Source organism: Patiria miniata, unplaced genomic scaffold, assembly GCF_015706575.1.
Source record: "Patiria miniata isolate m_02_andy unplaced genomic scaffold, ASM1570657v1 HiC_scaffold_16, whole genome shotgun sequence".
In the NCBI taxonomy this organism is placed as follows: Eukaryota; Metazoa; Echinodermata; class Asteroidea; order Valvatida; family Asterinidae; genus Patiria; species Patiria miniata.
The window spans coordinates 7,067,059-7,082,948 of NW_024037054.1; the positions used below are offsets into that span (position 1 = coordinate 7,067,059).

General features: G+C 41.4%; 1 protein-coding gene across 1 annotated transcript; it reads left to right on the plus strand.

The window, feature by feature from the left end:
• Positions 1–271: 271 nt before the first annotated feature.
• LOC119723214 lies at positions 272–14,190 on the plus strand. The gene is made up of 16 exons (XM_038193776.1): positions 272–548; positions 1,079–1,533; positions 2,134–2,258; positions 2,615–2,738; positions 3,043–3,225; positions 3,561–3,683; positions 4,068–4,194; positions 4,695–5,456; positions 8,291–8,317; positions 8,473–8,927; positions 9,448–9,572; positions 10,028–10,151; positions 10,411–10,593; positions 12,702–12,824; positions 13,107–13,233; positions 13,867–14,190. The coding sequence occupies exons 1-16, from the start codon at positions 467–469 to the stop codon at positions 14,154–14,156; spliced, it is 3,435 nt and encodes a 1,144-aa protein (XP_038049704.1). The 5' UTR covers positions 272–466; the 3' UTR covers positions 14,157–14,190.
• Positions 14,191–15,890: the final 1,700 nt, after the last annotated feature.

The window sequence follows — 15,890 nt, forward strand, 5'->3', positions numbered from 1 at the left end:
CCAGGTAAGGTAACACTATCACCCAATTAACGGCTGGTGCTGACCGCGCTTCTAAGACACAATGACGTCACGCTTTTGGGGAGCATGTGGCTGTCATCCCCAGGCGCCACCCAGCTCTCGTAAGAAAGCACACATGTAAACAAAAGCGTGACATCAATACGTCTTAGGTCTTCTCAGAGACAGATTACATACAATACCGTCAACGGTGAAAATCGCATGAGACATACTGAGCATTAACTGCAGACAAATACCATTCTTGTGTAAACAAACTTATGTACACAGCTGCGTGCAACAATGCAATGATGGCCTATAAATTCAGGCCCACAAGTTCCATCCACACAGTATAAGTTGCGACACCAAACGCGCAACTCCGGAAACTTTCTTGGGTCTGAAACGGTTTGTTCTTGTATTTGGTCTCCTGATCTGATACATCTGCCCCGCTTGTCAGGCAGTCCATTATAGTAAGATGACTCGGTCAATGTGGCATATTTTCTTTGCTGCGCTGTCGGCGCTGTGCGTGCTGGATGCGAGGCCGCTCAATGAGCAAGGTAATTAGTTACAGCACTTCAATATTATAATTGACACTGTTACGTCGAATCTACAAAATCAACTATTCTATTTAAATTTGTATTTTGTAAACGGTTCAGTTACAGCTTGACATTTTGGTGGAACCATTTAAGGCCGGCCTATCGTCTCACGGCCTACTGACTGACTGACTCCCCTAAATAGGCCTACTAGTTACTGACTGTTGTGAATATTATCCCGATATTAATTTTATGAAACGGGGTGAGCCATTATGTTTTTACATATTTTGTTTTCGAATTCGGTCAATTTCCTTTTGACTCACCCTGTATAGGCGAGTATAGTCTTGTTGAATCAAATTAGTGGAGCAGAGTTCGAAAAAAAAGACTCGATGCACATAATGAGGTTTGGAGGATTATATTTGGACAAAGCAAAATTTTACAATTGTTTAGTGTTTTTGAATTTCAACAATTTGTTTTAGTAAAAATAAGATGTGATATATAAACAGATTGGAAATATCTGCAGGAAGTGCTAGAATTATTATTTTTTCTTATAGAAAATGATACCTACCGCGTAGTGTGTTATTTCACGAACTGGGCTCAGTACCGGCCGGGCGATGCGCGTTTTGTGGCCGATAACATGGACCCGAGTCTCTGCACACACATGATCTTCAGCTTTGCCAAGCTCAGCGACTCCAACAACAACCGTCTAGAGCCCTATGAATGGAACGACGAGTCAACGGCGTGGTCGGTCGGTAACTACGAAGCCGTCAACAACCTGAAGCAGAATAACCCACGGCTCAAGACCCTGCTGGCCGTGGGAGGCTGGTCGCACGGGACGCAGAAGTTCACCTACATGGTCCGGACGGCTGCCAGGAGGCAAGTTTTCATCCGTGACGCCATCCAGTATGTCCGAGAGAGGGACTTCGATGGTCTAGACCTGGACTGGGAGTTCCCAGGTACCAGGGGAAGTCCGCCTGTAGACAAACGACGATTCACGCTTCTTGTTCAGGTTCGTACCGCAAGACCATTGTCATGTTGCAGCTATCTTGATTTTTTTCCCCATTCAAATCAACGTAATAAACCGAAGCGAGGCTGGGGGCAGATATAGTCTGGTTCATTTTTGCACAATAATATATCATTCGTTAATGTTATTGGACACAGGGAACATGACTAAAATGGTGGCAGCATGATAAAGTTTTATAGCAACGTTTTATAATCGAACATAAACTGGCGTGGAAAGCATAGAGAGACTAAACATAATTATGTATAGTATTACACCACTTTCAAGGAGCAAAAAACAATCTGAAAATAGATATAGCGCTCTTCGTTGCAGCAATTCAACAAAGCTGGGAAACGCTTTTTTGTTTATAGAAACTATTCTTTCAAGGAACCATTTGTACCGTCCTTATTGCCATAGCATATACTCCATGCTGTAAAGAGATTTTTCTTTTATAGAATAAAAGTCTCCAATTGATACTGAAAGAGAACAAGAAATAACAATGACCCCGTATATTGACGTCACAAGGATAAATGTTCAACTTTTGCTGAAAATGTTTCATTTTCCTATATGAATGGTGTCTTAACAATAATTTAATATGGAATCCAACAGGAGCTGCGTGCAGCCTTTGAAGAGGAGGCAGCCAGCACGGGTAAAGAGCGCCTCCTATTGACATCGGCAGTCGCAGCGGGGCCACCCACCATCGCTAACGGTTATGAAATTGCAGCCATCTCAAGGTCATTAGCCTTATTTTCATTCTTTCAACTTGAACAAATAAGTATTGAGGTCAAAAGTTTCATCTGTCTCTTGAATCTGATGTTTTTCGTTTAAGGTCTTTGACTTAAAGTATCAATTTGCAAATATTGAAAAAAAGGAACGCAAAATATTAAAAATATCCTTTCTGATTGTGAGAAATAGGATCAAGCATCCTATTCTTCATTTCTGCCATTCTGTGAAAACAAAGTGTTTGTGATTCTTGTCCTTGACGTTCGAAAGAAGTGACTCCATTAATTTAATGTGAAGAGTATGACTTCTTCACTTTTGTTTGAATTTGTTTTGATACTACGACATGCTTATCAATTGCCCACTGCAGTGCCCTTGATTTCATCAACCTGATGGCGTACAATTTGCACGGTTCATGGGAGCGCACTACCGGCCACCATACATCGTTGTACCCTGGTGCGTCAGACGTCGGTGGCAATCGCCTTCGTACTGTGGTATGTCTGCGTTCATCTTTCATATCCTTGAAATTTACTTTGAGCCCAATCAAAATTATATTATATTATCTTACTTAATATTTGTATATATCCTCTTTTCAAACTAAATAGCCAAAAACCGTCGTTTGTACAAACAATGTTTTACATACTGTGGTGGCTATGATAATTGCCTTGAGTAAGATAATAAATCGTGCATGCATAATATTGAATTATTCGTATTACATGTACATTGACGTATTCCCCTAAACGTGTGATAGATTATTCTGTTTCAAACCAGCTACTCTTTGTGCTTTATTTCTTCCAGTCTAATGCCGTGGATATTTGGCTGAAGGGCGGGGTGCCACCGTCTAAGCTTGTCCTAGGGATGGGTCTGTATGGCCGCTCCTTCACCCTTGCCGGCCGGGCGACCTGCATAGGTGCTCCCGCAAGCGGGCCAGGGACGGCCGGTGTTTCAACCCAAAAAGCCGGTTTCCTGTCTTATTACGAAGTAAGTGTAAAGAACAATGTGCTGCAGACCTGCAGTTTCATCTCTTACATGCACAATTAGTTGAATGCACCCCAAAAAAGTTATCCATAAAGGGTTGCTTGTGGACATGATAGAAAACTTTGCAGACAAGCCGGGCTTTCATTGATGAAACATTGAATGACATTAAAGACTCTTTATACCTCTCCTTGATTAAGACACCGCCTGCAAAAAAAAAAAACATATAGGCCCTGGACCTCGGAGATTAATGGAAATCATCTATGTAAGGCGAAGTGTAATTTTCACAGATTATGTAATCGGTAATCGAATGTTAATTTTTGACCAAAATTCCGTCACAGATTTGCGACAAAATCCGACATGAACAGCTGACACGGGTTTGGGACTCTCAACGTCAAGTTCCCTATGCCTTCCAGGGCAACCAATGGGTTGGCTACGAAGATCCACAGAGCATCCAAATCAAGGTATGGTCACCAGTCTAACAAAAGCTGACTATTTTTTAAAAAAGTAAAACCAAGAAATTGGCAGGGGAGCGGGGTTTGAACCTGTGACCTCCGATTGTCGTTCCGGTGCTCTACCAACTGAGCTATCACAAGCCCCTATGTTGGTGGTTCCGGCAATATGTCAATCTCTTTTGTCAAGGGGCCCATTTTTCTCTTTGTGCAGGTTAATGTAACAATGTATTACTTCGCAAAAACATTACAATGGGGCCTATATGCCAACACTCGTTCTTCAAAATGATTGGACTATAAACAAACCCACACAAATGATACTTTCTCGCAGCTGTAGAATTCCCCCTGGGACTCGAATTTCGACAATTTCTATTTTATGTATTATGTTTTGAAAAGGTGGACTATGTGCTGGAGAAGAGCTTAGGCGGCGCCATGGTGTGGGCGGTGGATTTGGACGATTTCACGGGTCACTGTGGTGAGACGTGGCCGCTGATGAAAGCCATCAACCGCGGACTTGGTTTAGGTAGGTGTAGGTATATTCGATCCTGTGACTGGCATTAGCTGAGTTTGCATGATATGCATGAACCAGTGATAACTTTGATGTCACAATAATGCCTTCCTGTTTCTGTAGCATTTTCCCCGCATCACACACAAATTTAGCGATGATGTCACAAACAGACTTGATACGGGCCCGACGTTTAAACCTGCCCCAAGTTCTTCATGGCATTGCCACATTACGTTTTCAAGGAAACAGGCAGGATAAGGGTTCAGGCAAAGGTTTGCACACCAATTTCAAATTATGCATTTTAACGAAAAAGTCGACTTTTCCGCCGAGTGAAGAATCTGAGGCTATTTGTTCGTTTATTTTGGCAACAATATTTAATCAGTTATATTTGAAAAAAAAATAAGATTTTGTTTTGTCTATCCATGTAGTTAATTAGTCCAGATTTCTTTATTGTTCATTCTTAGTTTATGTACCTCTTTTGAGCCTTAAAATACTCTATACAATTGGTACCAATGCAGTAAACGACGAAGTATCTCCTACTGATGCACCACCTGCAACTGACGCACCTGCAACGGGCGCACCTGCAACTAACGCACCTGCAACCAACGCACCTGCAACCAACGCACCTGCAACCCACGCACCTGCAACCCACGCACCTGCAACCCACGCACCTGCAACGGACGCACCTGCAACTGACGCACCTGCAACCAACGCACCTGCAACCCACGCACCTGCAACTGACGCACCTGAAACTGACGCACCTGCAACCCACGCACCTGCAACCAACGCACCGGCAACTGACGCACCTGCCACCAATGCACCTGTAACCAACGCGCCGGCAACTGACGCACCTGAAACCAACGCGCCGGCAACTGACGCACCGGCAACTGACGCACCTGCAACTGACGCACCGGAACCAGACCCCGTTACACCGTTCACCTGCCTAGGCAAACCATATGGTTATTACGCCGACCCAAGCAGTTGCAGGATGTACTACATCTGCAACAACGGGGTCGCTACCCATCTTCCGTGCGGGCAAGGTTTGTACTATGACCCGCTGTCCAGTACATGCAACTACCCTCACAACGTCCCGTGCAACGCTCCGGACACAGCGCTCTTCTGTGATGCCCGCGCCGAAGGATTGTACCCGTACCCAGACGACTGCAGCAAATTCTACCACTGTGCCTCTGGCCTGACGTACACGAAGTCCTGCCCATCGGGTCTCTTGTTCAACCCTTCCTTGAAAGTTTGCGACTGGCCGTACAATGTCAACTGTAACTAAGGCCATGGTAATAAAGGAAACCCGGCCGCATGACTTTACAGTGTTCTACCGCTGCGCTGGTGGCAATACGTACCAGTTCAGCTGTGGGGCCCTGTACTGGAATGCAATAAACCTCTGTACAAATGACGTCACACTTTGTTTACATGTGCACTTTCCTATGGAGCCAGTGGAGGCCCGCGGTCATAAGAAAGCACACATGTAAACAAAGTGTGACGTCATTAGTATCAGAGGGTTATTGTTGGTTGTGACCACCCTGCCAAATGTAGAGAGAAAGATTCACTCTCACCTTGAACTGCAGTTCAAATAGAATATTGCTTTTTTGTGATAATTAAATTCTCATTTTAGGATCATGGTGCCCTCATTGTTATTTTTTTCCCAACAACTTATTTCTGATGGCTGAGCCATCTTTTAAGGTTTATTTTATCAATTCTATCAAATAATCTATCTTTATTCCGACGTGTGCTAGTTTTTGTCATTATCATTTCTTATTTTGGCTAGACCATTAGGGCCTACTTTTGCCTAATTTTTTTTTTTTTCTTATTTTGCACTATATCGTTGTGTATTTCTTAGCCTGTATAATGTTTTTATATTGTAACATGTTTGCAATTTGGCCGCAACACGATTTGAATGAAAATAAATAAACCAACATAAATTTGTATTTGCATATCTAGATGCAGCAATAGTTTGTTTGCTATTTTATTTTTTGTCTTTCTATAAATAAAACAAATTTAATTCCCCTTTGTGGTTTGTTTGAATGAAACAAGTTTACAGTGCTTCTGGGTACACTTCGTTAATGTACAGGACGGTTGTGTTTGTCACTCTTCATACTTTTAGCTTATCTGAATTATGAGTACCTTGTCAGAGAGAGAGAAAGGAGAGAGAGGGGGAGAGAGGGGGGGGGGAGCAGTGGGCGCGTACTGCTGAACACCACAGGACCGAGGTTGCGTGGAATATGAAGTGAAGCAGTTTTATTATGAATTCGACTCCAGCGTGACACAACATTCGAAAAATTGCGCCCCGTCCCCTCCCCAGTTGTACTTCAAATAGACGTTGGGATTTTTGTCAACGTTACCAACAATTGCGGCCATCTGTTCCGCTATAATCACCATAACGAAAGCAAAAACTAGGTACCGCCATGCAGACAACTAGGCCTACACCGCATTTATCTTGCTGTGCATGTATTGTCGTTTATTTTAAGACATCAGCCGTCGCTTTCTCACAAAGTAAAAAAAACTATATCTGGCAAACATTCATTCCAAGATAATGAAATCTTGCCACAATTATTTTACTGTAAACAGGTTTTTGACCATTATAAAGTTGCTGTGTTATTACACCACACAGCCTATGCCATGGCAACGTCAGTGTTCAGTCAATTTTGTGCAGAGACAGATAAAATAGATAACCTATTTTTATATTTACCCATCAGATATACACTAATTTGGGGCATGTCACTTAGTGTCTGGTACGGTACCGACACTTTCACGTGAAAAATAGAAGTCAACTGCATGGCGAGACTTGCACGCACAATAGACCTTAGACATAATGACGTCACGGTTATACCATTGCCTGGCTGATAATGTACACAGCTCCCCGAAGCTGACATGAAACAATGCGATGGAGGCCTATAAATTAAGACCCACAAGTTCTGCGCAGTATAACTGGTGACGAAAAGGCGGTACCAAACGCGTGCAACTTGGGAAACTTCACTCGGTCAGACACGATTGGTTCTTGTACTTGGTCTCCATTCTCAAACACGATCTGCCTTGCTTGCCAGGGACAGTCCATAGTAAGATGGCTCCGTCACTGTGGCCTATTTTCTTTGCTGCGCTTTCCGCTTTGTGCTTGGTGGATGCGAGGTCGTTCAATGGTCAAAGTAAGTTACACCGCTATCAATATATAATAAATTGACTGCTGAAACTCCCCCCCCCCCCTCTCTCACGGCGGATCTACGATGGTTAGCCACGTTTCAATTTAAATAAACCATTCCATTAAAATTTGTAAACGGTTCAGCCACAACAGGCGAACCGACTGACCGACTTAATACTTGTGCCATGTTTACTGACTCACTTACTGGCTTACCTACAATCTCACTGACTCAATGAGGAGATATAATGTCCTACACAGCATCTGTTAAAGTTTCTGGTTCAGTTATACATGGTTAGTCAGAAAAGAAAGCAACCGTGATTAGTAATTTTTGTTCTCAAAAAGCAATCGAGGGTTAGTGTGATACACCAATGAATAAATGTCTTAAAATAGCATGTTCTTCCACTCATCGGAACAAAATACTGGAATTAATCCATGAAATCAGAAGTTACGCATAATACTAAATGAAATCATTTGTATTTGTATGGAATGTCATTGGGCTATTGAGCTGAGTGAAAATTACAGATTATATACAGACATTTAAATACAAATGATATTTTGACCATTTAAGAGAAGACTGAAAAATTATTATTGTCACATTTTTTGTTTTCATTTTGAGAAACACGTCGTCAAATCTCTTTTTTTCTCGAAATATTGATGACAATTTGTGTATGTTTTCTGTTGCAAGTTTTCGTTCGTTCATGGAGGAGCTGCGATATGCTTTATTGTATTTAATGGGTATTCGTCAGTTCGTAGAACTGTAAATTATCAGTGTTGGACAGCTGAATTGTGTGATCGTTTTATTAAAATAGACACAATTTGGGTATAGAGTATGCAAAGTACGTGAACATTTCACAGTAACTACTCAATGACATTTTCTTTATCCCTATATTAGTTCAATCAAATGTAGACAGCCGCATCTTTTTGAAACGCTTTTTGGCCACCTTCTTTTTGACTCACCCTGTGTAGGCGCAGAAGTTGCATCAAATTACTGGAGTGAGTGGTGCTCGAGTGAAAAACTACTTGCTGCATTGGAGGATTATAATGAGCATTGCTAAAATTTTAAAATATTTTACAAAATCTCAACAATATTTCAACAAAATTAAGATGTGATTAAGAGGTATTATTATATACTTTTTTCTTTAATACAGAAAATAGCAACCACCACATAGTGTGTTATTTCACGAACTGGGCGCAGTACCGGCCGGGCGAGGCACGTTTTGTCGCGGGTAACATGGACCCGAGTCTCTGCACGCACATGATCTTCAGCTTTGCCAAGCTCAGCGACTCCAACAACAACCGCCTGGAGCCCTATGAATGGAACGACGAGTCAACTGAGTGGTCAGTCGGTAACTACGAAGCCGTCAACAACCTGAAGCAGGACAACCCACGGCTCAAGACCCTGCTGGCCGTGGGAGGCTGGTCGCACGGGACGAAGACGTTCACCTACATGGTCGAGACGGCCGCCAGGAGGCAGGTCTTCATCCAAGACGCCATCCAGTATCTCCGAAAGAGGAACTTCGATGGTTTGGACCTGGACTGGGAGTATCCGGGGGCTAGGGGAAGTCCGGCTGTCGACAAACAACGATTCACGCTTCTTGTTCAGGTTGGTACCTTAGGCCTACTCACATTCATAGCCAAACAAAATGCGGGGAAAGCAACGTTTCCCGTGCCGTGTACAGAGAGGCTCAACATAATAACCCATCCTAACCCAATTCATACTGTGAAGAGATTAGATTATCTTGTCTTGTTTCAGTGTAAGGGGCTGGTTCTTCTACATTTTCTTCGGTAGCCCACACCTCGAGTGGCCTTTGGACTTGTGATGGGCTTTCAATGTATTAAAGGCCCACACTATTTAACTGAATTTGGTGAGCTATGAAGTGGTTCACAGGGTGGAGGGTGCAAGGTGCCGAGTTGGCATGTGCCAAGTTGGCAAGGTGCCGAGTTGGCAAGATGCCGAGTTGGCAGGTGCCGAGTTGGCAAGGTGCCCAAGTCACCGGTAACCGGAGCGGGGGGGGGGGGGGGGGGGGGGGGAGCATGTCATTTACGTCACAAGGGTAATTCCCTGAATTGTTTTCATTCTCTTATGAATGATGTCTTTACAATGATTTAATATGGAATCGCAGGAGCTGCGTGCAGCCTTTGAAGAGGAGGCAGCCAGCACGGGTAAAGAGCGCCTCCTATTGACATCGGCAGTCGCAGCGGGGCCACCCACCATCGCTAACGGTTATGAAATTGCGGCCATCTCAAGGTGAAGCGTTCGCCTTATTTTCATAATTCTTTTCATTTGAAATAGTGATTATTGAGGTCCAAAGTTCCATCGGTCATCTCATCTGATGTTGCCTTTGTCGCAACATGTTTTATTGTTCTCGTTTTAATTGAGACAAAAATGAAACGGTCCATACGTGTTAAATTTTGTAACTTACTAGTTTTGTCGTGTCCATGTCTTTGCTTTGTGGACACCGTTTGTTCCCGTATAGACCCGTCAAAACCATTTTTTGCAGATGGTGTCCACTACCTTTCAATAAGGTTCTGTGTAAAGACAATTTACAGGCACACTAAACTTAAGATTTTTCTGGAAGTGTTTGCAATTCTTGGCCGAAACATTTAAAAGGAGTGATATGATTTCGTTATTGTAATGTGAAGAATATTACTTCTTCACTTGTGTTCTAATTCGCTCTGATACCGGCATATTTGTGCATGCAGCTCCCTTGATTTCATTAACTTGATGGCGTACGATTTGCGCGGTTCGTGGGAAAGCATTACCGGCCACCACGCATCGTTGTACCCTGGTGTGTCAGACGTCGGTGACAATCGCTTTCTTACTGTGGTATGTCTTCGTTCATCTTCCCCAGTTTTTGAAATTTACTTAAAGTTCTGATCAAATGATATAATCTATTACGGTATTTAACTGAATATAGTCGTCTTTCTCCTGAAAAATAATAATAAATATCTGATTACAGTCTGGTTTTGTCAATGTTTATCCACTGTGGTGCTTATGATAATTGCCTTGAGTAAGATAATAAATCATGCATGATTTATTACTACTTGCTACTTCTGAGCTACTCCTTGTGCTTTGTTTCTTCCAGTCCAATGCCGTGGATATATGGCTGAAGGGCGGGGTGCCACCCTCTAAGCTTGTCCTAGGGATGGGTCTGTATGGCCGCTCCTTCACCCTTGCCGGCCAGGCGACCGGCATAGGTGCCCCTGCTAGCGGGGCAGGGACGGCCGGCGTTTCAACTCGAGAAGCCGGTTTCCTGTCTTATTACGAAGTAAGTGTATAGAACAAGGTGATGCAGACCGAGTTCCATCTCTCACAAGTACACAGTGTAATGCAACCCCCCCCCAAAAAAAAAAAACAACAACAACAACAACAACGACGACGACGACGACGACGACGACGACGACGACGACGACGACGACAACAACTAGAGGTTCGCGTTTGTTGAGTTACAAACGCAGAGTGGTCGGGCTGGCATATTTTCTTGTGTTTACAGTGACTTAATCATAATTGAACTGCACATTACCCCTCCCATTACCCTGCACCCATTACCCTGTGTTTTTCACAAAGAAAATCACACCACCTGCTGTTGAACTTGTTGCTACCTCGACAAGACTTGTAGGCCTAGGCCTATCAGGAAGCGCACATCTGGTGCTGCATGGATGGCTACTCAAGCACACCAGTTGGGACTATTGGTAGAGTTAACGAAGCCTCTAACGTCGTTGGAGTTTATGCAACAGAATTATGCTAATCTTAAAATAAAATGGCTTTTTGTTTTATGTGTTTATCTTTTGCATGGGCATAATAAAATTCTGCACTAAGGTTACGACATTGGTAGAATTAACGGAGCGTCTCACGTCGTTAGAGTTTATGAAACATAATTATGCTAATTTTAAGATAAAATGGCCTTTATGGGTTTTTTTGGTGGTCTTTTGCAGGGGTATAATAAAATTCTGCACTGAATTTATGACAACGGTAGACCTGTCTTACGTCGTTGGAACTTATGCAACATATGCTAATTTTATCATAAAATGGTGTTTATGTTATTTTTTTCTTTTCCTAAGGCAGAATAAAATTCTGCACTGAATTTACGACAGAAAAGTTTGTGGCTACACGCTGTAGAAATATTAATTTTTCAGAATCCAGATATGAGAGGAAACTGGTGAGGCGCGATTTCAATCGGTTATGGCGAAAAGTATCAGAAAATGGACGAGAATATTAGAATTAAATTCATGGTCAGAATCGGAATCGGTAGACTTGAGGGAGCCTCTATGACGTGTTTGGAGCTTAATATATGCTACATTTGATTATCTCAATATCAAAAATAAATATGGCTTATGTCTTTTGCATGCATGGGCTTCATAAAAGTCTGCACTTAGAAAACGAAAAAAAGTTTGTGGCTACACTGTCGAAATATTAAATTTCTGCATGAAGGTATACGAATTAAAGAATCACTGTTGATATGCGAGTTACGCCGAAAGAAATCAGAAAAACGACTAGAATATTAGTATTGAATGCTTTGTGTGATTTCGTACAAATTCCTGGATCCTCCCCTGGGTTTGTTCTTATAAGAGTTGTGATTTTGCGGTCCATGGTGAACAAATATGATGAAATTTTGTGGTAGCAGTACTATTATTGTAAGCAGTCGCTTTCTTATTTGTTCCAACAAATATAGTAAAACGTTGTACAATGTAGTAAAATGCTTCCGCTTCCTAGTTATATTCAGTTTTTATTGCACTTCCGGTAACACCGAGGTAAAGGTCAAGCGGTTTCGTGTCCGGGAACGTGAAATGTTACTCAAGGCATAGTCTACAAAAAAACGAACACGATACTCTGTTGAGTTCAAAAGATATAGCTCAAACTATTTTGTCAAAATTTGCCCTTCCATCACGTTGCCTTTACATGACGTCATGATGACGAAACAAAATTCATAACACCTTCGTAACATGGTACAAATTCACACTAGGTTTTATGATCATCCCGTAAACCGTTCGGAAGAAATTTTGCTTTGTTTTAATTTCAGGCTGAAGTCTTCATTTTGAATTCACTTAACTTTGACCTTCCGGTAGACCCGGAAGTAAAGGTCAAGCGAGTTCACGTACACAACAAAAATGTTTATCAACTAATGGTCTATCTGATTGCAAAGTTGAAACGTAATTGATGTCTTTGTTTAAGAGTTATTGGTATTTGGCCACTTTTCCCTCTAAAATTGCTTGTAATTTTAGTAATTAAGACTTTTCACACTATCTTGATTAAAATGTCGTCTACAAAAGACAATATACAGATATTATTTATATATTATCTATGAAAGGCGAAGTATAATTTTAATATAATCGATAATGGATATGCGATTGTTTTTGGCCAAAACCTTCGTCGCAGATTTGTGAACAAATCCAAAATGGTCAGCTGACACGGGTTTGGGATTCGCAACGTCAAGTTCCCTATGCCTTTGGGGGCAACCAATGGGTTGGCTACGACGATTTACAGAGCATCCAAGTCAAGGTATGGTCACTGACGATTTTGTTCTTCAAAGTAACAAAGAAATTGACAAAAGCAGTTCCCCAATTTTTAAATGTCTTTGTTGAAGGGGTCCGTGAAATTATTATAATGTAATGTGTCATTTTTTCATTTGTAGTTTATTTAAACATATAACTAACGATAAGACTTGACAAAAAAATAACAATATAGCACCTTTATATTCAAAAATGCATTGTGGAAAAGAAGTTGAACAAATCCCCGACGAACTCGAATTTTGACAATTTCTATTTTTTATGTGTTGAAAAGATCGACTATCTGCTGAAGCAAAACTTGGGCGGCGCCATGGTGTGGGCGGTGGATTTGGATGATTTCAACGGCATCTGTGGCGAGACGTGGCCGCTGCTGAAAGCCATCAACCGCGGACTTGGTTTCGGTAGGCACATTTTAAATCTGTGACTATAGGCGTGAAATTAATCTGTAATTGGTCGGGTTTAGTCCACCTGCGCCGTACTGCCACCGTATCAACCTCCTGGGGTTCGTGAAGCGTGCGATATGATAACACCTCCTCTGCCGGGCGGGTCTTGGATGACGAGAACGCGACTTCAATTTGACGTGTGCTACATGATTTCTTTTACAAAATCATTATGTGGATTGTATGTAGTACATACGATATGCATGATGAGCCAGTCGCACCTTAAATATTACAAAATGCTTTTCAAATCATTATTCGTCTCGCAAAATTGACTGTTAATTAAAAGCACTTCCATGCACCGTTATCTGAGTTAATTCAAGCATCATTTGAAATAAAGATTGAGAAATTTCGTTATTGGAAATTTGGCTCGGGTAATTATCAGGATCCAGACTCAAACATATTGTTTAACACCTTATTATTGCACCAATTATTGCCTTAATAAAACAAAATGCACCACATAAATTTGTTATTATTAATATTATTATAATTTTTTTTTTTAAATCTTTGTCCTTCATTAGTCCAAATTTCTTTATTGTTTTGTCTTACTTACACCCCATTTTAACCTTCTGTAAACACTTGGTGTGAACAACGAAGCATCTGGTACTAACGCGCCGCCCCCACCCAACGCGCCAGTAACTGACGCACCGCCGCCACCCAACGCACCGGTAACCGACGCAAAGCCACCCAACGCACCCGCAACTAAACCACCAATTACGGACAAGTTCTGCGACGGCCTCGCCGACGGTTTTTACGCCGACCCAGCCGATTGCAGCAAATACGTTCAATGTGCCTCTGGCGTGACGTACCATAAGTCCTGCCCAACGGGTCTCGTGTGGAACGCTTCCCTGAACGTTTGCGACTGGCCTTATAATGTCAACTGTTAAACCGGTCCCTGCCAACATGTAGTGTACACCGGCATAGACAGATATATACCCACTCTCAATTTGACCTGAAGACTTCCATGATCAGTTAATACTTATTGGTTTCATTGTAGCAATAAGTAATTTGTTTGTGATAATGAAATTCTCATTTAACAATCATGGTGCCCTTATTTCCTTTCAAAATTATTTCGTGCTGAATTTGCATTAAAGATGAAACAATTGTCTGTCTACTATTTAATTTAACAATGGTCTTACATGTTAAAATTCTGATAAAACAAATTAAGTGTGCTCATGGGTATACTTCATTAATGCACAGGACGGTTTTGTGCGTTACTCTCATACTTCAGCTTAGCTAAATTCTTTCTTATTGAGCACTTTTTTTGCAGGCAACAATCAGTGTGCATTTGAAATAGGGTTTGCACATACCATTTAGAAAATTATGGAACTCAGTCATACATGGCTAAGATATAATTGGAAAGCTTACCAACCCTATAGTTTTTGATAAAACCATAACAATGGTCATTATAATTACGGGAAATGGGTCATTTGGAAGACATTCCCATAGACTTGTGCTTCAATGTGCCCTACCCCAATATTCCCTAGTCCTTCTTCCACGAATTTCGGTATGTTTACCAATTAGACCACGAGCAACAAATATAATGTAGTTGCGACACTAAAATGTTGCCTCTATGGAGGGCTGTGACATTAGGGAGACATGAAAATGCATTATTGTAAATGGCTTCAGATAATAATGAATGCAGAAATTAGGCGCTACCAACCAGGTATTCTGCTGCACTTTTGACGAGGTGAAAATAGAGCCATGTTATTTCGTGTTATTTTAGTTTCATATTATATTTTAACATTTAAATGACACATTAAAAGCGTTATTTAATGTGTCATTTAAATGTAAAAAAAAAAATTAAATCTTTCTGACGCAGAATTCAATTAGCAATACTAGTGATTGTTGATGGTTTGTCATTTGTTAAATCCACTCGTCTAAAATAAACGACTTGAGCAAAATATTACACTGAGTAGTATGGGGGTATCGGACATATTCAAAGTCTAAGCCTCTTCGTCTGGCCGTCTTTAAAAAAAAACCGTAAACTCTTGAATGAAAAATTACACGCATGCATCTTGTGACAAGACTAATGCATATTACCTTGGTTCGTTGGGTGACAGTAGTTGACCCAACGTCCTTTTCTACGACTCATTTACTCAGATCAAATTCAACAATACCATCTGTCATCGACTGTAAAATTATATAGGGCTATATAATTATATATATGACTATGATGAATAATTGAACGATGAATAATCGCTTTCAAAACGTGCCTGGTGCCTCCCAGTATTCCGGCCACAGATCACCTTGGACTCGACTCGAACGGACATGTTTTAGTCTGACTCTGCATCAACCTAATACTTTACACCGACAGTAATCAACAATTCTATAACAAGGTAAGCACTCTCTTCTTTTAGCGACCATGGAATACGAACTGATGGATTTTGAGGCAGTCGATGAAGAATCTGCATATTTTTATCAATGGAGTAAAGATGATTTAAAAAATAAACATGAACACAAAAAATATCACCACGAAATGTCAACTTTTCTTGGTGATTTGGAAGAAAGTGGTCCTACTGGCACACTGTTAGAACGTTGGGGCAAAAAAATGCCCAACTTTTTGCCCAACGTTGGTTCAATAGTCAACTGTCGTTGGGCAATGGCTTTACTAAATAGTT